The 25,324-nt window shown below is 41.4% G+C and overlaps 1 protein-coding gene across 6 annotated transcripts in view; it reads right to left on the reverse strand.

Annotated features, from left to right (window-relative positions):
- Positions 1-25,324, reverse strand: part of DENND5B (DENN domain containing 5B) — a 103,396-nt gene that overhangs the window by 40,505 nt on the left and 37,567 nt on the right. For 4 of the 6 annotated variants that reach the window (XM_086884822.1, XM_086884820.1, XM_086884823.1 and 1 more), the window contains exons 2-4: positions 19,511-19,576; positions 15,158-15,267; positions 9,384-10,050 (exon numbers count right to left, since the gene is read on the reverse strand). In XM_086884822.1, the coding sequence (XP_086740948.1) occupies positions 9,384-10,050; positions 15,158-15,267; positions 19,511-19,576 (843 nt within the window). The remainder of the gene's footprint in view (positions 1-9,383; positions 10,051-15,157; positions 15,268-19,510; positions 19,577-25,324) is intronic. The other 2 variants (XM_086884824.1, XM_086884821.1) reach the window with 1 other exon arrangement.

Genomic DNA, 25,324 nt, shown 5'->3' on the forward strand with positions numbered 1-25,324 from the left:
AATATTCAGCTGGCATAATGCAATAACACAAGCTATTTATTAATATAAATGCGTGGATAAATTGAGAACAAATTTTTAAAAACAGGAAATAAATCACATAGCAGTCTTAAAGAGATGGTCATCTTTACAGCAAATCTCAAATTGCAGACAATCCATCTGGAACCAGGTAAAGATCCCTGGGTTTGTAAGCTCCATGGCTGTGTCCAAACCCAAGCCTCATCTGTGCCAGGTGAGTCTCACAAGCTCTGGCTTGAGCAACCAGAAGATTTTCTCTCACACAGAGGCCACACCCAGATCCTGGGTAACACTTGGGTTGTTGCCCATCTCTCCTAATCCTCTCTGCCCCACTCCAGGAAATGGAAGATGCATGTATGAACACTCTGGTTCCCAGTCAGGTGAGAAGGCTTTTTCCTGCAGCCCCATTGCTTTTGCCTGGAGAGGAGCCCAGCTTGACCTTTATTTCCTCAACATCCCAGCCTGAGACCTTGGCAGACACCAACAACAGTAAAAGCGCTGCCATCTGACACTGCTCAGCTATTAGGAGGTCACTGGGAAGATGTTCTTGAATAAATATGCAAATCACAACAACAAATTGCATAACCCATTCTCCTTGCTAGCACCTCTCTGTAGAAAACCAGACACAATCTGCAGAAGGTCAGCTGGCAGGGCAAAAACATTTTTCATCTTGTCTTACTAATAGCTATTCAGTCAGTCTTCAAAATTATTTTCATGCATACAAGTCAGTCTCAAGGTTACACCTCCAAAACACTCCCAGCTGCAGATCAGTGGCTTATGAATCCCTGCCCATGCAATGCTCTATAATGATATGTGTGCATTCCTTGCCTTGTTAAGGAGAACTTACACAAACTCGAGTCATAATACTTACTGGTGAATCTTGGGAGTCTCAACATTTCATAACTCTGAAAGCTTTAAAGACTAAAAAAAAAAAAAAATCAAATAGAGTGAAACACCTTCAAAGTCTGTTCTGATCTGCGCAGCCACATGAAGAAACAGGTCTTGGCAGAAAAGTTGCAAAGATCTTTTTGTATAAGGGCATTCAACTCTGGAAGTGCATGCTGCCTTTTCTCTGGTGCGACTGATAATATTTAACATGGCCACTAACATTTTGTAATTTTGTAAATTTTGTAACTAATTTACTATAAAAATGCTGTTAAAAAAAAAAAAACCAACAAAAAACTAGTGATGACTAAATTATTAGGTTGTTACCATCTAGCCATGCTTGTCAGTGATTAATAAATAAAATATATTTATGTACCCAGCAGTTTTGACTGAAAAGGGGGAAGTTCCAGTTTCCTCCAGAAAAATAACATTCAAAAAATCTGTAAATATTTTTTTTTGTTATCTGTTCAAAGAAGTCAGAAACTGTAGTTACTTTTTATGTACTTTTGAGGTTTATGTACTGTGTGTACTTGCTATGCTCTGTACAAGGTTAGCCACCTCTCGCATAAAGCCTGAAATAATTTTTGATCGAGAAATTCTTGTACCTACAATTTGAGAGAAGCCTACATGGTTACTGAGGACAACCTGGAAACAGAAGATTGAGGAAATGTGCCTGGGGAGGTTTAGACTGGATACTGAAAGGGTTGCTGAGCATTGCAACAGGCTGTCCAGGGTAGGGGTTGAGTCACCATCCCTGGAGGCATCTAAAAGACATGTAAATATGGCAATTAGAGACATGACTTAGTGGTGGGTTTGGCAGTGGTAGGTTTACAGCTGGAGCTGATCTTCAAGGTCTTTTTCAACCAAAATTATTCTATGACTCTTCACGGTTCAAAGCTCCATCTCTAATTTGTTCACAGAACTCTTTCCAAAAGAAACCACTCAGGGAAGATAACCCCAGGGGCAAAGTGGTCCCTGGGGCTCCTTACTGCAACCACGGCCTCCTAAGAGCCTAGATGGATGTCTCTGACACAACCTGTTCACTAAGGGAAGGAGAAGGCACCAGAGCAAAGCTCAAAGACTCTGGATCCACCCCTCTTTTCTGGCACCATCTGCCGGGGTTTCTCGGCCAAGCATCTCAACTCCCCGTGCAGGACATGCAGTGGCTGCAGGGACCTGCTCCACTGCAGGAGCACCATGGCCAGCCACAGTGTGCCCAGCCTGGTAACATTCACATGGCTCACAAGATACAGTGCTTAAAATGCACACCCTGAGACAGTCCTGTAGAATTACCAATCACTGTCTTCTGCAGGAGATTGAAACGGTTCCAGCACTTGAACATCAATTCCCTACAAATGTTCTTCTGAAAGAGTTCAAAATTTGACAATTTTTTGTCTTGATGTTGATTCTCCGTAACACAATAACAAGACAATAATCAGTAAGAAATATCTATGCCAAAGACCTTGAAGTTTAAACACAGGTAGTGATTGAAACAAAACAAAACAAAATCTTCTTTTCATTATACATACTGGGAAAAGAAGCACTGAGATGTTAAGCAGTTCACAAAGCTCAACATGAAAATTACTTTTCCTGCCACAAAAGAGTCTGATATCTCAAAATCCTTCCCATGCCTCAGCAGAGCAAAACCAAGATCCTTTGAGAAGGCAGAAAGACATCAGTGTTATCCCTGCCCCAAACAGCTAAGACCACATTCAGGAAAAATAGATCCAAATCTTTGATCATAATCAAACTGAAGAGAATTTCACCTGGGACCTTCTCAGCAAATTCCCAGTCCCAGGAATTCTGTGTATAAGGCATGTGCACACACGCTCATTCTCCCCAGTAACAGCATTCCTGCTGGGAACAGTGTAGAGTTATTCCACTTTCAACACCCCCAGCCTTCCCGCTGAAAGCACAATTTGGCCATTTTCCAGGTCTCTGTTCCAGTAACCCACCAAAGGTAGGGCAGAAAGGCTACCACAGAGCTGGAGTCACAGCCTGGAACCGCTAAATCCAGTCCAAGGCTTTAAAAATAGACCGTGCTTCTTTATTTTCCTTTTGAAGTCTCACTTTACATGTAATTGGAAAGCACTTGAAAGCATTCAAAAAGATTAGTTACCTGGACACCACTTCCTTTCCTCTACTGCTTTTAGAACTCACATGAAGTATAAATGCAGCTTTGAAAAGCCAAATATTTAAAAATGCATCCCGGAAGATGATAATCAGATGGTATTCTCAAAGAGTACCTTATCAATATGCACAAAACAATTGTCTTTAAACAAAATAAACCAAAACAACAACAGAGAAAAAAAAACAACATCAATGAACCTGAATGAATAGAAGCTGATTCTTTAGAGGGAAACACTTGAACAGGCTTTAAAACATTCTTGTGACCAATAGTTTTTCTACATGCTACCTCTTCAGTCCAAGTATTATAAGCAATTGTTATTTAATTGCCTTTTCTTTATTTTTGGTAACAAAATATGATTTAGATGAGACAGGCATATTGGAAAAACTGGAAAATAAATCTATTTTGCTTTGAGCTCTGAGTATGAGTCAAGAACAGCTCATAACAAGACCTGTTTTGGGTCTGGGTACCTTCAGATCTGTAATGTTTATATATAGCACACTGCAGATGAAACATGAAATCAGAAATCCACATTGGAGACAAAAATTGTTTTTGAAAGCAAAGGTTTTAAAATCAGATCTCAACAGCTCCACAGAAGCAGCACACAGAAGTGCTTCAGACATCAAAGTGCCCTGGAAGCTTCCACCTTTCATCTGGTTTGCGTGCTGGCAGCTGACAAGCCAGTCCCGGTGACTTTCAAGGGATGTTCAGACAAAACACACAAAAATGGTGCAGGAAATGTTTATTCACTACAGAAATCACCTTGCAGCAGTGCTGCATTCAGGGAGCCTGGGCAGGTGCCATGACATGGGGCTGTAACCAGCAGACTGTCCCAAGGAAATGACCCCTCAGTGCCCTTCCACCCCCGCAGGAAGGGCACATTCACCAGTGAGTGACGCAGCACTCGGGTATGTGATAAAAGCAGAGTGGCAATTTATGCAAATATGAAAATACATATTTTCTTGAACAGAAGGGTCAAGACAAGCCTGCAGCTAATTGCCTGAAGAATTAGTCTCTCAAACTGGGGGTCAGCTCTGCCCCAAGAGAAACATCCAAAGGCCAATATTCACCGAGGCCAATTCTTACCTGTTTTCCTTGTTGGCCAACGTGTCATATAAAAAGCTTCTGCTTCAACACATTTCCATTTATATAATTTAACCATGTCCCAGCCTGCCATCAGCAGTTCAGCATACATTAATTTATTATTAGTTCCCATTACCAGCACAGTTAAGTCTCTGAGAAGAGGGCAAAAGTCTGTGACAAGGCTGACAAGGCACCAGCAGGACACATAAAGGTGCTCCTGAAGACACAAGGGAGCCCCTTGCTCTCCTGTGGCTGCTGGGGCAGAACAGGCTCCCCAGGCAGCAGAAGATGATGGGAAGAACACAAGAGCCCAGCAGGGTACACAACTTTGCTCAAGACCACTTTAGACTGCCAGGTTATTTACCTGGCATTTGCCACAACTGCAGTGTAAAAGCCTAATTTAACTTTTTTCTCCCCTCACTCTGAAAAGATAAAGATGTTTCATCATGGAAAAAAAATGAGATCCAAATTAAAAAAAAAAAAAAAAAAAAAAAAAGGTGGAGAGGTCATGGTGTGTGTATGCAGAGTGTTAAAAGCAGTGGCCCTATCTCCCTTTACAGCTCACTGTGAACACAAACAGGAGTGAGGCTGTGGCACAGACCTGAACCAGCTCCTCCTCTTTTTTTCCAGATGCTTTAAAACCTTCACTTTTCAGGTCATACTGTCTTTGGCTAACAAAATTGAGCAATTTCTAATTAAAAATCAATTTTGTCACTTCACCTAACTTAAAGAAGAAGACTGTATGTCATTCTCTGATTTTTCTACCCAATTACTTGTCTTTTTTCCAGGGAAACATGCACTGCAGCCTCTGAGTGTAGTTCTACTGAGGCCCTAAACCCAGGTGTCTTCCACAGCACACACAGATTTTGTCTCCATATCATTTGTTCTCTGCAATAACTTCCCAGTGATGTAGATGAATATTAGTGTGGAGGGTAACTATTTAAATAACGAGTAGAAGAGCAAAGGTTTTCTATGTAACTATTTGGTGTACAAATGCTTTAAAAGGCAAACATATTATGCATGCATTAGTTTTTAAAAATCTACCCCAAAACAGACTTCATAAGAAAGATCTTTCAGACACACCACTTTCTAGGCAATGACTTTATATATGCATAGTCATTTGTATTATAATTTCTAAGATGAAAAAAAAATAATGCAAAGAATATTTCAATCGTGGAGGAGCAATTACTCAAGCCCTTGAAAAAACAATTTGGAAAACACTCAAAATTATAATGAGTAGAAACAGCCTAAGCTCTAAGAACTTTATCTGTGCCTCCTGCATACGTTCCCTCTCACACTTAAATCCCTCGACAGGCAGACATACAAAATGGATTGCTGAGGTTTCCACAGAGCTCACAGTTTAATTCATCTCTCTCCAGCAGGAATCTCACACCAGCGGTGTTTTGTTAACTTATCCTTTGGAAATGTAGCAGCTATTGAAGAGTGGACATAAACAAGCCCTTGCATTTGCACAGTTGCATGGGAGAGCTGTGCTCTGAATAAAGGGCACTTACAAGAGCACTGCAGAGATTGCACCCTGAAGAATTGCAGGGGAAACATATCTAATCCCTCCCCTTAGTTTTCAAAGCCCAAATGTTGGAAAGTTGCCCTATTTATTATTAAAAATATTCTCTGTATGCAGGAAGGATGTAACCTGAAGCTGCAGGAATTAATGTACAGTGAAAGTGATTTCAGGTACAGGTTTCCGTATCACCTTTGCTGACCAAAGTTGGCACTTCCCACCAGCACTGATTGTGATTAATTTTCTGGAAGACCACACAGTCCCCAGGAACAGTAAGGGCTGACCTTACCAGTCTTGCCACTGAGGTACAAGCACAGGTCTCTGCCAGTTACCCAGCTATGCACTCCAAAATATATAGGAACAAAGCAGCTTAAAAAATGAGCTCATCATTCTTTGCTGCCAGCCTCTCTTCCGCCCTCTGCTTGACCACCACAGCTGTAAAGTGAAGTTACAATGCACTACATTCCCTGCATTTTCCCAAGTGATGGGGTACCAGCCACCCCTGAGACACCACCAGCAGTGCAACTGCATAGCCAAAGATGACTGCAGCAGCCATGGTACAAACAGCCACTCATTGGTCCTGTCCCCAAGGCAGAGCTGTGCCAGACATGCTCGTATCATGCTGGGAACACATCCAGGGTAAGCTGGGTAAAGTCATCCAACACCCTCACCTCTTCATTGACTTAGATGCCTTTGTTCTGGCTGCTGGAAATATTATGCCCCAGCTACAGGGTTAAAAATAAACGTTTTCATCCTCAACTCCTTGTTCCCTTGAGGAAAACCACTCCAGAAAAGTCAGTACAGTCTCTGTGCAACCTTCCTGCCAGCCTTTCACTGCTATTATTACCAGCTAAGCTTCTTGTATGATCGGGTTGTGCAATAATTTATATTTTCACCACACTTCCCAAAAGAAGCCTTCTATAGAAGAAGAATTAAATTTTTGACAAGCTTAAATTAAAAGCTTCCTTCCAACAGGTGTAGGAGAACCACAAAAAAGTCAGCTTACATTTCCCATACATGTTAACAGCAGCTCTCACTGAAATAGGTTAGTGAACTGAAGCAGGTTTTGGTCCAGCTCCGATTTCTTAAGTATTCCAGGATTATGCCAGTGAATTGTGTTTTTGTGTAAGTAATGCTGTCTTGCTTGAATTTGCAACCAGAGGATCTTCTCCTAATCTCTTGTTGAGTTTGGGGAGGCTGCTGCAAGGCCAGGCCTCTGGAAACAGTCCAATGAGTCCACCCTCTTTAAAGCAGGAAGGAAAAGATGGGCAAACTTGCAAAATCTCTCCCCCATTTGTTATTTTGGAACAAGAGATATGTCAGCCAAAGCCTTTTCATCTTTTGCCTTGAAAGAACTTCGGAGCTAAAAACTGTTCCTCCCTGCTGGATCTCAAAGCTGAAGACAGCAGATTTCAGCACTTTCTAGGCTGGTTATATCTCAAATTGGAAAATAGCTGCTGTTTTCTTTTTCAGGAATTGCAAGACTGACATTTAAAAGAAGCCTCAGTGCACAATTAGTCAAGCACTCAGCTATCAGGGTATGCCAAAATTAAGGCTTTGCACTTGCCCTCCAATCCACATCCCTCACCTCTGGGAGCCAGCATTACGCTGCTATTTACATAATCACAGAATTTCCCTAATACAGCTATATACTTTCCCCCATGCACCATCAAATTGTTTCTATGTTAGACAGGCAAGTAAAAGTCATGTCAAGGACATCCCTAGATTCACAAATAGAAGGGAAGAGAGGGGGAGGAAAAAATTCTGAAATTTGAAGGATGGAATGGATTACTTCTCTATTCTCACTTTTCTTTAAAAAAAACCCCACACAATGAAACCAAACAAACCAAGTAAACCCTTAAATTATAACCAGTAATTGGAAAAATAACATTTATCTAACTTCTGGTGGACATGATGGCTGAGTCAAAATTATTTAGTAGATATTTTGTATATCCGTCTGTATATACAGGTTGCTCTCCACATGCACAAAATATTACTAAAATTAACCTGTAACCTGACAAGCATATTTTTCCTAATGCTATCTTTCTGTGTGAAAGAAAACAGAAAAAAAAAAATTCTCAGTTCTCAGTGAGTCCATAAGCAGGGTGGGACTGATGAGCAGTGAGAGGCATTTCAGTGGTGCTGCTGTTTAATACCAAACCCCAGGGCAAAGTGGCAAAGGCAGCACGATTCAAACCGAGGAAGAAAGGGGCTAAGTGCACACACACACACACACAAGCAGGAGGGAGGGGAAAAGCAGCCTAATCAAAACTAACAGCAGGATTTCTGCTCACACTTCAAACTGAGAGAAGATAAAACCTTTCATTTTTCAGTTCTTGAAAGCAAACCCCTGGAGTCCATGTGGAGAAGAGCTCTGCAAAGAACTATCAATCCTTTGAATTCAGTCATTTGCAGAAGAACTACCCTTTTTCCACCTCCCTGAACATTTTCCCACATTCTCAGTCATTTAGTTATTAGCACTACCATTACACACTTCCTGACCTTTCCTTTTACGTGACAAACCCAAGCGACCCCTTCTGGAGCCTGAAGGTTCATTATCCATACTCATTTTAGATGATTTCCCATCCTCTCTCCCTGCTCCAATTTCAAGCTGGCTGTTGCTTGAACCACTTCTCTCGAAAAGCCTAGGTATTCAGCATCTTTTCCTCTTTTCACTGAAAGGCATGGGTACCTCCTGGCTTTAGGTTTTTTATTCTCCTCTGATGAAACCACTCCCCCCACTCCCAAAAATTTTTCCCTGATGCACATTTTCCTAATTTAGGGTCAGAATCACAGATGCCATTTAGGAACCTGAATTACACAGACAGGCTTCCAGTGAGACTTAGAGGAACACCCAAAAAGTCTGAAACATCCCTTTGAAAGTCAGCAGGAAAACTTAAACTTGACCTGTTGGCATACCACCAGGGCTGGACCAACATCCTAGAGGATACAGTAACAAGGGTGTAAAATCCCAAAGCAAGCCCAGTACTAAGTCAGGATTCCCCAAACCTGCAGCAGAGCATTGCATTATTACAGAAAGACACAACCATAAGAAAAAGGTTTTCAAAAGCAGATTTTCCAAAGCTTGCTGGCACACTTCAACATGAAACACGGACAGGGTCTGTGTAAGCAACTTCTGCCAATGTTTGGCCAACTGCAATCTTCATGTCTCAAAAAGAATCGTTGTCAGCAGCATTCCCAAATACCCCAAGCAGGGGTTCCCTAAATAGGAATGACCTTTAGCTCCACTCACTTTCAACCCACCATTAAATCTTTAGCCTCTAAAACACTCTCAGTGTTTTAACAAGAACATATCCATCATAAGGGGGGCAGGAAATTACACCAGACTTCCATACACTGCTGAAATTTGAAAATCAAAGTAGGAGCAAGAGCGTCTTCTGCAAGATGTATTACTTTCTGTGGGTATTTTTGAAGAAGATAGGATTAATTTCATGCTGTCTTGCATGATCAAGGGCAATGTGAGGATAATAATCAAATGTATTCTATTGCTAGCTGCCACAAGTGATAAATACAATGCATAATTAAACAAGCAGCACCTAGACTGCCTGGAGGAAACAATTATTTAGTGCTCTCATTAGGACACACTCATTTCTCTTGTTTTTTTATGCATTCTCACATTTCAAAAAAATCAACCTTAGCTCTGTATAACATGAAATTCTATGAGCTCCTGTGGCTGCAGCTGCCCAGGAACTGCCCGCTGGAAACAGACATTGCTGGATGAGTGCCCACCTTGTGAGTACAGGAGGATCTGCATCTCCAGAAGAACACAAGTGAAGACCTGGACCAGGTTCTCCAGGCCCAGCAGCTCAAAGACCTCCCTCAGAGGGTAGTCAGAGAGTGGCAGCTCATTGGGCCCAGGTCTCTGGCAAATGATGGGCTCATAAACCCCGTAAAACTTGAGCGACCTCCCCGGGGGTGGCAGGGGCACCTCGTAGAGGATGTTGTGGATGTAGCTCTCCAGGGGCAGAGGTGGTGGCTGCTGGGAGGTCACTGCCTTGTAGAGCTGGATCAGGAACTTCTTGCAGGCTTGCATGAAGGGCAGAGGGGTGATGAGGCAGATGCACTTGGAGACGTAGAGCGTGTCCCTGCTGATGTCGTAGGAGTTGTAGCGCTGGAGCTTGGCGAGGGACGTGGCGTCGCCCTCGTCGATGCTGCTGGCCAGGGAGTCCATGCTGCAGGAGGAGGAGGCACAGACACTGCTGTACTGCTCTGCATTGTGCATCTGGTACAGCGTCTGCATGGCTGTGCAGATCTGCTTGCTCGTGACCTCCTCGTAGAAGGTGAGCACAAAGCCATACGTGCGGGAGCCATCCTCCCTGGTGATGATGAACGAGTGCAGCTGCGGGTCTCTGTTGTCCGCCTGCGTCCTGAAAGACAGCCCCTTGGGCATACACAGCTAAGAAAGGAGAAAAGAAACAGACAGAGTTACCTAAGACACAATTTTGTTTTGCTGTCTTTGCTGTACAGGCACATTGTTTTTATCGGCTGCATCACAAGAAGCCATTTCCCTTTAGACATAAAAAAGGTATCCAAGAACAAACAACCTAAAACTGACGCTACTTCAGAGGGAGATATGACTGAAGAAAGGAAAGCACCCTCCAAAATAGTCCATCTATTAAGTCATTATGGCTCATTTTCATTACTTGCTGAAACTGTTTTCACTCCTGAAGAGTCTTTGTGACATTTACTTAAGCATCATATAAAAATATCCAGTTTTGCTCTCATTTGCATATATAATGCCCACAGTACTCTAAAATCAGAAAGCCAAGGAAGCATCTTATACCACTGAATTTAAATTACATAGACTTCTTGGAATTCTTTGATCTTCTCTAATTTTCTGGGGGAAAAAAACAACAAACAAACCAAACCCCAACTGGCTGGCAGCTATTACATTTACTTTCTTCTCTAAGTGCTACCAAATAGCTTAGACTGGAAAAAAGGAGGGGCACAGAGGGAAACAAACAACCAAAATCTATGAAAGCCTCATTTTTGATTTACCACTCAGCAAAATCTCTTGCAGTGATTCTACTACACTGGGTGTTTCTCCAAAGCATGGACCTAGTGATAAATCCAGGCATTTTTCCGGACATTCTTTGGGAATGCTATCAACCATCTAATACAAAGTAACAAACATCCAGCAAAACCTGTTTGAAACTTGCACACCAGCAGGAAATCACTCATGTTCAAGCTTAAATAAGTATGTTTATAAACGAAGAACTACAGTTTTATTTGTACCACCTGAAGAAATAAAAGGAAAGAAGAGAAGGAAAACCTTCAAAGTGTTCCTTTTCAAAAAATGCAACAGTAGAAGCCAATTTTACCACAGTATGAGAACCTAGACACAGCTGAGTGCATCCCCTAATGCCTTGACCAGGAGTAAACTCCTCTGATGCTGGAAGAGGCCAGGAGAAATATAATTATATATTTTCAGGCACTGCTAACCTGAACTTAGCAGTGCACCTTGCAGAGACCATTCAACAGCCTGTAAAGCTGGGAATTAGGCAAGTGGTCCAGACTCCATAACTATCAGGCTATCAGGCCCCTAAATTATCTAGGACAGCTCTTAAGTATTGCTCAAAAGGTAATGTGTAGGGAAATAAGTAGCCTGGAGTTGGCAGAAGAATTTAATTCAATTGATGGCCTTTGCTGACACAAACCATGAAACTGCAGCTTGAACTATTTCTGAAGAGCAGCCACATTTTTATTCAAGAGCTTTATAGATTTTATTGAGGCATTAACAGCAGTGCCATGGTTAAGGCTTCTCCAGTAAAGAAGTAGTAAAAAATCCTTGTTTCACACTTTATTTAAATTTAATCTCCACAATAAATATCTCTCTTAACGTCATTTTTGGCAAGCTTGCTTAATAAAAATTTATTTCTAGAATGTGGGCTTTCAATGGTGTCTCTAAGCCTTATCAAAGCCAACCAGGCTGAAATCATAGGCTTAAATCTCAATGCTATCAGAGATTAATTTTTTTTCACTTGACAGAAAAATACCTGGACAGGCAAATTAGATATACTATTACAATCAGACACAGATAGGCATCAGGGAAATTCAGATCAGCTGAGACAGTTTCAGAAAGCTGCTTAAATAAATTTTCTCCAAGCCTTTATTGTTCCCTTGTCCTTTATATACTGGGTGAACACACAAAGGGGTGCCTGTCTATTAAGTTTCAGCCACAACTTGACACATGCAGAATATTGACTTTTCAAGACCCTGGCTGCAAACCTTGGCCCAGAGACTCCTGTTGTTGTCAGACCTACAAGAGGACAGAGGAAAAAGCAGAAGGGAAAACAAGAAGATGGAAAGAACCAAGGCAGGAGGAATGACCAGGAGACACTTAAGAAGCTAAGATCAAAAGGAAGAGCCTGTAATCATTTTCCAGCAATACAGAAAGCTTTGAATTTGCCATTAATGCACAAAAACTTTCATCTTGGGGCCTCGGACATCAATCACTTCCCATCTCATCTGTGTCACACATGCCACAGGAGAGTGTTGGAGAGCAGCTTGGGATGTGCTAAGGCGGGGGGGTGAAATTTTAGTCTGCTGGCATGACTCTGGCCCACTAAAGCTGAGAACACAGTCAGTCACCTGCATTGCATCTTTGTACAAACACTGAAAACTCTCCAAGATTACTGATCAAAGGATAGGATTTTGGTTTTCCAAGCACTTTACTGTTTATATTTAAACTTATCCATCAGCAGAAAACCATGGAATTACACCATATTTGCAATAAGGCTTATAACCAAGATGGTTTGTAAAAACAAAAGGAAGCTGCACCAGGATAGATAAAAAGGTGTCACCTAATCCACAACCAATCTCTGGAAGTCCTGGGAAGGAGATAGCCCTTCCCCAAGCACAGAGGCAGAACACACACACCCCATAATCCCTCCCTCCTTCTTCTCCCAGCCATCATCATTTTCAGGCATTTCTGAACCAAAGATCCCCTCTGGAGCACTGCACACTAGCCCTGGTTCACCTCTTCTCCACTAGATCTCTCATTTCACTTTTTAAGCCTCTATGTATTTCTCATGTTCACAACATGCCGTGGCAGCAAGCTCCATACCCAAACTGCAACGTGGGCGAGGGGGTGGAGAGAAAGATGCTTTTGTTTGTGTTAAAGCCTGCTTCTTCAAATTCCACTAAGGAACCTTTGATTCTTTTATTTCAGTACATGAGACATTAAACAGATAATGCTCCCCTGAGCTTCAGAAATACAGGCAAAGATTTATATACCATGATGAATCAGAGGGCTAAAATAGGAACCTCATATTCTAAAAATTTCTGTATCTCTCCACTCAGAGCTTCATTTTGGTACAGAACTTACTTGCAGAACGGCCATAGAAGACAGTACGTGGGGTTAGGCAGGGATAATGACAAAAAACAGCAGGAGGAAAGACACAATTCCCTATTAAAGAGAACTCTGACACATACTTTGAAACAGACAGAAAACATGACTCTTTGGCAGCTTGATTGCTTGGGACTTCAGGGGGCTATTTTTAAAGCAACAGGATGGTTCCAGAAGGCAATTGAAATTCCTTAGGCATCCAGCAAAGCCAGAGTTCTCACAAGTTAACCTTCAAGGATTTATGCATTTTCTTCTCTGAGGAAAATTGCTTCTGGAAGCTCACATAAAGCAAACACATAGGCAGAATTAATGCAGCAAGGCAAGATCAGAAAGGCCAATAATTGCCTCAAGGGATTCTGTGGAGGTGGATATTACTTTAAATAATGTTTCAGATCAAAACAATAAAGAAGTTTTCCAAAAGATCATTTAAAAGATCATAAAATACTGCTGCTGTTAGTAAATGCTTTTTTTTTTCTCCAAGACACATTGCAAATGAAAGATGTGTTCAATGCAGCTCAGTTCAATTATTTTAATAGGTCTCTTGCTGGTTTTAGCATTCCATTTTTGTCCGATACTGTGATCACACTTCATGAATATTAGACATTCTCCACTGTAACGTGAGAGACAAATAACACAGCAATTCCAGCTGCTTTATTCCTGCTGCACACCCCTCATCACTCCATACTGGAACACCCCAATGCAAAGGCAGAACTAAAAGGCACAAACAGCCTTGGCAGTTGAGCTATTACCATCTGAACTGCTGACAAAGCATTGCTAGGAGTCTTTCATGCCTTCTGTATAAGCAAAGTGATGCAGACCAGCCCAAGTACCACCCCAACTCCAGAAGTGCACATTTGGAAGCAGAAGACAGAAATCCCCAGCTGTCAGCAGGCAGAGGGGGTGACTGGGCTCATCTCTGCCTTTCTAGGCAAGTGCAGTGCCACAGTATCAGCTCTCTGTGTCACTGCTACTTCCAACTTCTGCACTTTCATGTTAAATATCTGGCACGATGCTAAAAATAAAACTTGTTGGAAATGGAGATGAACTCTAAATTTCTACATCTTCATGACTGCAAGGAAGCTCCAAATGCATTTCTGCATTTGTAAAAGCCAACTTAATGTGGGTTTTATGTATTTCTCCCCTCTCTATCTGCTGGGTGAGCACCAGGAGATTCTCCTGACTTCCCACTTGCACAATACAATGAGGTCAGCTCTCTTTTGAAGCAGGTGATGTGCTGTCCTGACTTCCTCAAATGCAAAGCTCCTCTAACCTAGATTGGGGGAAGTTCCTCCCTAATTTTCCAATATTGAGTTAGACTAGTTTTTGAAAACAGCCAGAAGCAGAATATTGTGCAATGTTACTGTTACAACAATTGATTACTTTTAAATTAAGAAACAAATGGCATTTTTTGTTCTGGGAAGCTCAAATACCAATAATCTGTTGTCTTTGTCAAGTTATGCTCTCAACAAGTACTTGGGTGATTTTGGAATCATCCTTTAATTACCAGCTCATCAGAAAAATTCCAGTCAATCACCAGTCTTTCAGTTGTCACTGCCCCCACTCCAAGAATTGTTTTTTCCTCCCTTCCCAGTCCATGGGACTCAGCCACACAGATGCTCACATCAAATGTAACTGAGCGAAAAGAGATGTACAGGAGATGTATTGGTGCAGAGGTGCCATTAGAAGTGATGACCCAGGAAAAGCTGTGGTTTAGGTAAGTTACAGCTTCTGCATAAAGATTCCTCTTTCCCTTGTCTGCAGAAGCGAGGTGTTGTGTACTGAAAAACCTCACATGGACATCAGAATCTTAAAAATTCCTTGGTTTGCCTCTTTCCTACCTAGGTGACCACACCCCTTCTCACCCAGTCCCTGGGATGGGTTTCATCATGCAACACACTTAGACTTCTAACGAGGGAAACAGGGAAATGCAGCACTTTACTTCTGTTGTGCCTGGAAGTATTCTGTGTTTTCACAGTACCTCTTCCTCTACAGCTTTTCATGCAGCATGCCCAGAGAGCGCTCTTAGTCCCAGCAGAAGCACCACAACCACAAGATCACAAGAGCATCACAAGGGCTGGCTGTAAACAACCCAGGAACATCGCAAGAGCTGACACTGTCAGGTAACAACTTGAGAAGAGAGTTTCTCTCTACCTACCATGTTGACAGCATCCTGGTCAAAGGGGTTCCACTCTATGTTCTGAGGATAATGGGCCAAAACTTTGGACTTGAAGGTTCTTCTTAGGGGACTCTGGTCGAAATTCTCTCCTGCAACAAATGAAGAAATCATGACTCGAAACAGCAGTGAGGCTTCAGAGAGAGCTGGCTTGGGTTTTCTTTCTCTTCTGTTTTTGGTGAAATCTGATACACATTTTGACTCTCAACAGAGGTACTACTTTTAAAAGAGAAACAGAAAAGATTCCCATTCTGTATGACCTTACCCTCCTTTCCACTAAATCTGACTGCAGTTGCAATACAGCTGCCAGTTTAGTATTTACAGAATGGAAATATACTGTCAAGAGAAAAGTCACTGCTGAAATTTTACAGAAAATGACTTTGCAATCAACTGGATTCTTGGCCTTCCCCCACAGCTTGAGTATCTGGAAATGACTTAGTCTCTGAAAGACCACCTTCCCTCAAGTTTGTTAGAAGCTGCCTTTAAAATCAATAAAAAATATGAGCACCTCTTGGCTATTATGAATTATTAAAGCATTTGTTATAGATTACCTTTTTTATATTACAAATCCTGTGTGAAAATTAAACATTTATTTTTTTCTACATCAAATTTCAAGGACAGACTCTTTCCACACAAAGAATCCAGCAAGTGCAAAGAGGATGATTGAAATTAGACTTCAAGCAGAAATGCCTCCAGTTATCAGCATACAAATACTGTATTTCACAGTGATATTGTTAATGGAGTTCCCAGTAATATTGTTAATGGACTGGATTGTCTACAGCATGCAAAACAGTAATCAAAACAGGGAGTTCTTAACATCTATTAATTAAATGACCATCTATTACACTAGGACACTAAAGCAGCTCTTCCAACAGCACTCACATGCAAGTGAATTCTGAGAAGGGGTTTAAAATCTTTTCCTTTCCAAGTGGTCTCTAAGATTTTATGGTATTGTTATTTTTATACAATACTTATTTTGAACACAGGATTTAGACATATTGCAGCATCATGGTGGTGGAATCACAAGACTTGGAAGTGTTCAAAAAGCACGTGGATGTGGCATCTGGGGATATGTTTTAGTAGTAAAAAAAGGCAGTGTCAGGTTCAGTGGTTGGATTTGATTTTGAATCTATGAAGATTCTCCTCATGCTCAGTTACAAGCTCAGACAAGTGCACCAAGAACAGAGACCATTTCTCTATTTCAGAACTTAGCAGTAGAATAACCTCATCTTTTGGTCCAAAAGTTCTTTGCAGAGCCATTAAAGGCACAGCGTCATTCACCAGTTCCCAAAATTTCACAAAATAAAGATCCCACACCAAGCAAAGCCACCAAAAATTTTCTTTCCAGGTATGTAATTAGACATACTCAGCAACATTTTTAGCTCTTAGAATGAAACAGTAATTAACATGCTCGCATAATCAAACAATTATGCATGAGGTTATTTCCCAATTAGATCTTCAATCATTCTCACATCTGACAGAGTTTACCTTACAACTGTGACTTGGCACAAAGGCAGGTATTTGATACTAAATTTATTTGGTTGCTTCTACTAAAAGTTAGAAGAGAATATCTGGATGACTTCATGAAGTTCTCCACCGCTAACAGTAAGTGACTGCTGAAGTTTAGATTTCTTTAAAAGTTTCCTTTCTCATGACAAAAAAATAGAAAAAGTTTTGGTTGTCAAGGTGCTTTAAGAAATCCAGCTGCCCAAAACCAGCAGTTACAATGTCCCTGTAGGCTGACAACATGGATTCAATTTATCCAGGAAAGTAAATGGCACAAACAACTTACCTTTGTAGAGTCTCTGCAGTGTTTGCATTTTACCACTCCAGTGGTTTAAGAAAAATATAAACTTAAGGTAAAACACACATGGAGAAAATACAATTCTCTCAATCAGTGATTGTGAGGGAAAAGAGAAGAGCCAAGACACCACACTGGAGTAAATCAACCTGTCATTTGCTTGAAAGGACATGACATTGCACCCTCCATACAAAGCTGCCTCGTGGAAAGACAAGCCTAGTGAGCTTTTAGAAGAAATACACAAATTAGGAAAAAACCAGTAAAAGGATGTGACAGGAGCAGCCTGTGTATGAAGGTGAAAGGTCATCATTTGCCCAAACTAGCAGGAAACACCCCAACCCTCACCAAAACCAGATGGGAGGCATGGACCATGCCAGCTCTGCACTGACAAGCAGCTGGAAGAGAAGCACAGGGAGCAGAATCCTCTTGGCAAACATGAGGGAAGGGATCTGGACTGAAGGGTACCTGGTACTATCAGCTCTCAGCCTTGGTAGTTCTGAACTGCTGAGTCACACGTGGCAGAGAGAATTTACTCAGCTGTTTTTCTGGATGAACAGTGGATTTTCATTAAAACACCCACGTGCTTTTAAGTGTTTCTTTGCTAACTTTCCAAACAGAATTAGCAAGGCACATTTAAAGTGAACAGGGTATTAAATGCAAATTGAATCCATTTGCTAAAATACTAATGGCCAGATAACAGTACTATGAATACGGACAAGAACATTGTATTTGATGTGTGCTGCCCATGCAAACAGCACAACTTAGTGAGACAGCTGCCTCTCAGAGGCAAAGTAAAAAACTGGGTTTGAATTGAATCCCTTTGCTTTCAGGATATTAAAAAAAAAATCAAGTACTTTTAAAAACTGTGTGAAACATGTCAGATTCAGCTTCCATTTCATTTGGATATTACGTCCTGCTAATGGTACTCTTAAACAACTTGTGCCTTCCTTTAAGGGACTGGCTTTTAAAGGGACATTTCGTTTCAAATTAAAAGCAAATGGTGAAGTGATGGATGCTAGATCAAGAAAAAACTGTGCTGATTTCATTTCAAAACAAAAAGATTGCTTAAAATTAGAAAACAAGCCTGATACATGTTTTGGATGAAGGATACAATTATTAGGGAAATGCAGCTACAGTCATGAAGTTGTTAATCATGATGACTTTCATAAGAGTGGTCCTATGTAAAAATTTAGCCATCTTCAGGTTTAAATAGATCTGTTCCAATTAATTGTCACAAGTGACAGAGGAATCCTCAGCTTTGTACCAAATAGGCAGAGGCATCCTCCACCCACACCCTCTGGTCCAGGGAATGCAAGTTATCTGTCACTCCTTCCAAGCTCTGGAACGTAGACAGGAATGCTTGTGACTACAGAAACAAAAATATCTTTTATTCCTTTAGAGGAACGTACAGGGAGCACAACTATGCACAGTGCTAGTGGTGACCACCTCTGTGATAGCTTCCTCTAATTAAAAGTGCTCAGCACACCCAGCTATGTCCTCTCCCTGCAGATGGAATTTTGTTAAGCATATTCAATAACAGGATGACCCTGCACGAGAAGCAAATAATACACAATGTGTGAATGAGAAAACAATGTGGGCACAGGAATAACAGTGCTTGGCTGGGCAGCAAGCAAGCTGTTAATTGTCAGGCTCAGGAACTGGTTAGTCAGTGCAGAAACTGCTCTGCTGCTTTTCTTCCATGCCTCCCCAGGATGCCAAGGCGGCAGTGGGAGGCTGATCAGAGTTCAAGGACATCAACTCCAAGTTCTTATTTCTGAGCTCACATTCTCATAATCTCACAGCAGAGAATAGAGATGATATGAAAGGGACAAGGCAGGCAAAACAGTTTTCATTCCAAAGTTTTAAAATCTGAGTTGTCTGTGAGATGGTAGAGGATTTTAGGGGGCTGGGGAGGAGGGCAGTGTCTAACCTGCCTTTTGTTTGCCAATATGTAAAGGAATTAATGGATCATATTTAAGCAGGAAGCACTAGGGGGATGTGTACCCTATCAATACATCTAAATTATTTGGAATTTTTGGGGGAGTATGTGTCTATGTGAACCTCACCAGTACTGCTATTTAAATCTAGCCTGCAAAATAAGCTTCCTTGAGGCATCAGGAAACTTTGTGTTTCTGTAGCAGAAATTGGTGGAGCTGAACTTTCCAGACCCCTCTATTCACAAATCCACATAACTAAGCCTCGTTAGATTTCTGGATAAGTATCCTCTAAAATGGCCTCATTTGGCAAGATATTGTTTAGTCTATTAAGCACAGAAACCTAGCACAGTCTCCTCTCCATCAATATACCAACATCAATAGTGGGATTTTGCTGGAGAACCACATCTGCCAAGAGAGCTTCAAGAAATAGAACAAAATTTTCCAAATATTGATTTAAATTAGGCAAAAGAATGAAAAAGTCCCAGAGTTTTGGTTCTGATTTGGATCTTTGATCTTTAATTTGATTCAAGAGGAGTTAGAAGACCGAAAATAAAGAGAGAGGTCCTGATGACTGTTTTATCCTTAACCCCTCTTTACCTGAGGTTTTGTCTGCAGTGTCTGAGCTCTTGCCATGGAGATCTGCTTGCAGATATTGGTACAAGACTACACAACATAACAAACAGAAATAAAAAAAAAAAAAAGCAAATATGAACAAAATGAAAAGATATACAATGTACTGGGGAAGGGAAAAAATATGAAGCAGACATTAAATATTCCCCCTCGCAATCTCTCTTCCCCCCACTACCGCCAAAGGGTAAATCCACACGATAAATAAAACCTTCCAGGACTGGATTACTGGAGGTGTTGAATGCAATGACAGACATGGTAGAAATACTTGTCAAAATTAGTAACAAGATTAAATTCTCAAGTACTTCAAACAACACACTGCTTTACAGCTTCCCTATTATGAAAGACATCTTTGTTCACATATCGAGCCCTTCCAGAGCCTGAGAAACTCAGGGGAAAAAACACATCAGCTAGTGTTGAAGGGAAAAAACCCTTCAGCAAGTGTTGAACTAAACCCAAGGAGTTTTATTTAGAAGAATACTGTTAGCTACGTTGTTACACCTTCAATCCTGTGCCACATGCCATTTTCAGGACTTACTGAAGTTACCTAATAGCTCTATTCATCATTTCTGTCTCATAACTGGGTGTTTTTAGACTAAAATTTGAATAAATAAGCTATGTTTAGAACTTGGATGAACAATTTTAATGTCTTCCAGCAACAGCTACCACTTCTAAAGGAAGAGCTTCCTGCTAGAATGTCTAACTGAGGCTTCCTCCAACTGGTCTGCTCATCTCCTACAGACAAACAAAAATGTTTCCACAGATGCCTTGGTATTTCTTTGTCAAAAAAAGTCACATTCTCACACTACACAAAGGCATTACACAATCCTCCTCTAGTTAAACCTCTTTTTATAGAGCTGGCACCTATGCTTAAGCTGCAATACCAGTGACCTCTCTGGTGATTCACTCTAGGTGTAAAGTCAGAGTAGTTCTGCTACAGCCTCCTACTTGAGCTGCTAATCCAGACATCAGCTCAGAGGACACAGACAGCTCTGCCAAGGCCAGATTTTTTGGGAAGGCAACCCTCAGCAGTGGGCACAGGAGATCTTTCAACCAAGATTTTCAGATGTGAATTTGTATTTTAGGATAATTTTCTCTTTTCTTTAGGAGGCACCCGAAGATAGCCCACATTCAAACCTTCAGGATGATGTTTTTCCACCCAATGTGTCTTAAGTTATTTCACTCTACTTTTGAGCTGCTTGAACTAAAGAGTTGCATAAGTATTAAACTAAAGGAAACAAAACAATCATCAAAACTAGAGATGCCTCTTGCTAATGACCCATATCCACACTACCTTTACAAGTCTCTCTGCTAGGCTGTCCTTTCAGCTCTCCCCTAAAGATCGTATTTTAATTCAAAGGGAATTTGGCACTGAGCTTCCACAGAGGTAGCCACCACCTCTGCAATAGGAAGAGTGAAAAGGAGCAACCCATTGAATAATGCATAACCAGATGCTGCAGGACAGGTGCTGGTTTGATGCCCATTTCAGTACTTTGACCATTTATCATCATCAATCACACAGCTAAACAGTCACAGAAGTTACATAAAAACTCCTGCACAGGAAGTCAAATTGACAACAGTGATACAAATACAGAGCTATGGACACTCCCCTGTGTTGTGCATCTTAATTCTTGACACACACACAATGTAATGAAACACTATTATTGCCACAAACTACACTTGGAAAAGGTGCAGTACTTAAAATTCTATTAAAAAGGAGATTTGCTGCCCCAAGTCCCAGCTGCTATGAGAGCACAGACACGTGACTACATTAGTAAGTATGAATTACACCCTCCCTTTTACATCAAAATGGCATTATAATCTTTTCAAATACAAAAAATTAAATTATGTCAGTTTGGGTGATTTTTTTTTGCAGTGGAGCAGGTGGAGTTTAAGAAACAGGTACCCAAGGCATAGTGCTCCTACACAATTACCTCAGAGTCTGTCTACAAAGGCTGAAGGCACTAGCAGGTAACAGTGGAACAGGTACAAAACCAGACCTGCACTTATAAAGACAGGGAATCATTTATACTCTGAGCCTTGATTTTCTCTAGAAATCAAAGTGTGGAATTCACTCATACTATTCATACTGCCTTTACAAGTATGGACTCCCAAACTAGGGAAAAGATGCCCCAGAAATCCTTGGCCTATCCTGTTCACATGCAAGTAGCATATTTTCTTTTCAGTTGCACGTTTATATTCAAACCTGCCGTATTTTTTGAACACTTGATATGGAATGAATGAGCACATTTACTAATAGAGAAAACAATCTGAGCGACAATTAAAAGTTCATTTAAATTGAAGGTTCATACATAATTGTTCTTAAACAGCTTGCTAAGTCTTTGTTTAGTTACACAGGCCATGAGCAAGGTATTTAACCATATGAAATTGAAGAGCTTGAAATGCAGCTCTCAGCTCCCAAAAAGAACATTAATGATGGCAAAGTGACAAAAGTTCAAGCAGGAGCAAGATACCAGCTCGGGTCCTTAAACACAGCAGGATACTAAAGCCTGTCCAGCAAGGGGATCCCTTGGCTTTGGAGCCACAGGCACCTGACTATTGCAGTCTTGGGCTTAACTGCAAAGAAAACGAAGGCATTTTAGATGCCACCACATTCCCTGTGAAGTTTGAACAGCTTCCTACCCACTGCAATGCCAGTTTCCCAATCCTGTCTCGTGCTCACCTCCCTCCACGGACAGAACATAGGATGAGGTACCCTGTGTTACTCAGGCCTTTTGCACAGCACATCTTTCATGCTTGTGCTTTCTCCTTCTTTACAGGGGAAGGTTCAAGTTCAAATGCATCTACTTTCTGTGCTAGAATATGATGTTGCATTCCCAGACTGGTTTTGGAACTAGTCTCACCACTATGATTTCTGACTCGGATCTTCAGGTTTTGTTCTCTACACTCCACTGCAACAGAGGTAGTACCAGAGTTTTACCTCAAGATCTGCTTTGTTACAGTTGTCATTTCTGGAGAAAAGGAAAGAATAAAAAACCCACCAAAACCCACAAACAAGTAGAACCTGTCATCCTAAAAATCCCTGTACTACTACTGTTACGGTTTGTGTGCAACAATGCAGGAAGGAAAGGGAAGTTTTTCAGTAAGTTTTGCTTTGGGGCTTTTTTTAAGACAGGAACAAACAGCTTTATTTTTATAATTCCAGTCCATTCAGTTACATTTAAACTAGGCTGTATTAAGTTAGGACTTTTTTTAAACGACTCTGCAATGCACATACTATCATGCACCTGTATGAATCTCCACTCATCAGGATGGCAAGTTTCAGGTGTTTATTTTTTACTTTAAGTCAGAAGCAATTTCACCAAAGCTGCATTCATATAACATCTCCTGCCATTTTAATTAAGCTCAGTTTGCAAATCAGTACAAGAAAAGAAAGAAGTTTAATTTGACCTGGACCATTGTCAGCACTAAACAACTTTGACATCATCAGAGCATGAAGATGTCCACACTGCAGCTCGAATACCCAGCTAAACCCAGGGGTTTAGCTTTCTTTTTACCCACCTCCCACATGTTTGAGGCATCAGTACCCTGATCTCAGCAATGTCACACTGTGATTTCTCCCGGTTAAAGGAAGCCCTTCCTTGCTGATGTTGCCAAGAGCTATCCCTTGATGTGCTGAGCCATCAGAAGATGCAAGGGAGTCGTGGTTGGTTTTTACTCAGTTGGCACCAGAAGGAAGCTATTCCCAGTTTCTGAGGAAGATTCTCCTTCCAACAAGCACAGTCCATAACCCAAACACTGGCACTCAAGATGGATACTTCAAACACCCTGAGAAAGGACAGCCTCTTGGCAGCCCTTTGAAGAGCTGGCCCACACCTGTGAGGTTCACACAGTTGGTTTTCTCTGTGGGGCAAAAGGAGGATTTAGAAAGATGGGCCCAGAAGTGGCTCCCCACTGCAGTGAGTTATTCTTTAGCACACACATTACAAGCACAGGGTTACAAGAAGGCAACTGTCACCTGCCAAAGGCTGCAGCTGCTAAGCTTTATGAAAACTTAGTTAATATGTGGTCTTGATGAGAAAAGGGTCAAGCAAAGAAAGAACTTTGCTTCTTGCAGCCAACAAAGCTCTTTCATTGGCGTAAAGTAGAAGCACTCCCTTGTGTAGCACAAACTTTGTTTAGGGAGTTTTGAGCAACTGCTGCGTAAGTTGCTGCCAATAAGGAATTGTCCCTATGACAGTCTCCAAGAGCCAGTCTTCTGCCAGTTTTCAACAAATGAATCCTTTTAGAAAAAAGGACAAAAAAACCCCTTCTGCACACTGGAAAGTCACAAGAGCCCTCAGGCAAGGCTTGAAATTACCAGAGCTTCGGGATGGAGCAGGGTGGTAAGCAGGAATGGAGCTGCAGAGAGACAAAAATGTGCTACCCACACAGCCATATTCCTCCTTAAAAGCTGATACTTCCACTTAAGAGCTACCTGAAAACCATTTCAATTTGCAGATTGCTCTCAGCTGCTTCAACCCAGCTGTACCACAGTAACTGGAGATCAGCATATTGCTGCAAATGCTTCAGAAGTGGGCAAAGCTGTCACCAAAGGACTGAGGAATTTATACACCATGCTGGATGATGCAGTTATTATTAGCTTTGGGGAGGTGGAAAAATGGAGTTTTGTCAACTGTAAGTGTCAGAACATTGTGAAAAGGGAAAAGTATCGCCTTGAAAGAAAGATCAGTTGTAACTACTCCATGAACATCTATACAGGTGTTGGACAGCACCAGCTTCATTTACAATCTGAAGGATGCCAGTGAGTTTACAGAAGGGATCATTAAGTGCATCAGTGCACAGTAATTGTGCATGTAAGCCACGTGAAGAATATTCTTTATGCTTGTGTAAACCTTAAGTAAATCATTACTAGTTAGATTAGTAAGATACAGCTTTAGGTTTTATTCATTGAAGCAGAGCTCTATTTCAGACCAGGCATAAATCCCCAGATTTATGCTTTATCACTCCTGCCAGTTTTGTGGCCAGTTTCCAAGTTTACTGAAAATACCTAAAGCTGACACCAGGACCCAATCACCAGGCTGCTGTAAAGTTTCAGGATTCAAATCTAAAGGCTTAGGCAAACATTAATTTCTGGATCCAAACTAGATTCCAGGTGGGAAACTCAAAGCACAGCATCATTTCTACCATGCCTCTAGATTTAGTTCAGATCCCTACAAAGGTTGCCAGAAACAAAATCCTTTGGCTTTCCTTAATGCCTTGAGGAGTGCTAAAGCATCTGTGGAAAGAAGGCTCTCACTTGAAAAAGACAAAAAAGTAGTTGTCCTGGGTACAGTTCACAAATGCCCATGCACCTCAGATCCTTTCTTCCCTTGTCCCACTTGTCCTCACAGACATCTGGAAATGAAGGCAATTCTGCAAGTGCAGTCCTGACCCTTGTGCCTCAAAAGCACTGTTTCAAGGCTTCTACCAGATTTCCTCTCAGGTGTCTTTTGAAGTTGCTTGCTCTCCCAACAATCCAGCTTTAAATCCCAGGGCACACCTTCCACTGCCATCAAGAAGATCTCTTAGAGAGCACAGAAAAGTGCAAAAGGCTCTAAATCTTACAAGTCTCCCCTTTGCCAAAGCCCAGCAATGAAAACCAGTGTCTCATCCGCTCTCTCCTCTCATTTCTACAGCCACTCCAATGTAAAACTCCTCTATCAGTAGATATCCATTTAAGAATGGCATGCTTCAGGAATGTTTTTAGACCCTGAAGGCAAAAAGACTCACGAGAGCCACTAAAGGGACCAGGGAGCAATTCCTGGCCTCGAACTGGGATGA

This window comes from Cyanistes caeruleus, chromosome 4 (assembly GCF_971803275.1).
Source record: "Cyanistes caeruleus chromosome 4, bCyaCae1.hap1.1, whole genome shotgun sequence".
In the NCBI taxonomy this organism is placed as follows: Eukaryota; Metazoa; Chordata; class Aves; order Passeriformes; family Paridae; genus Cyanistes; species Cyanistes caeruleus.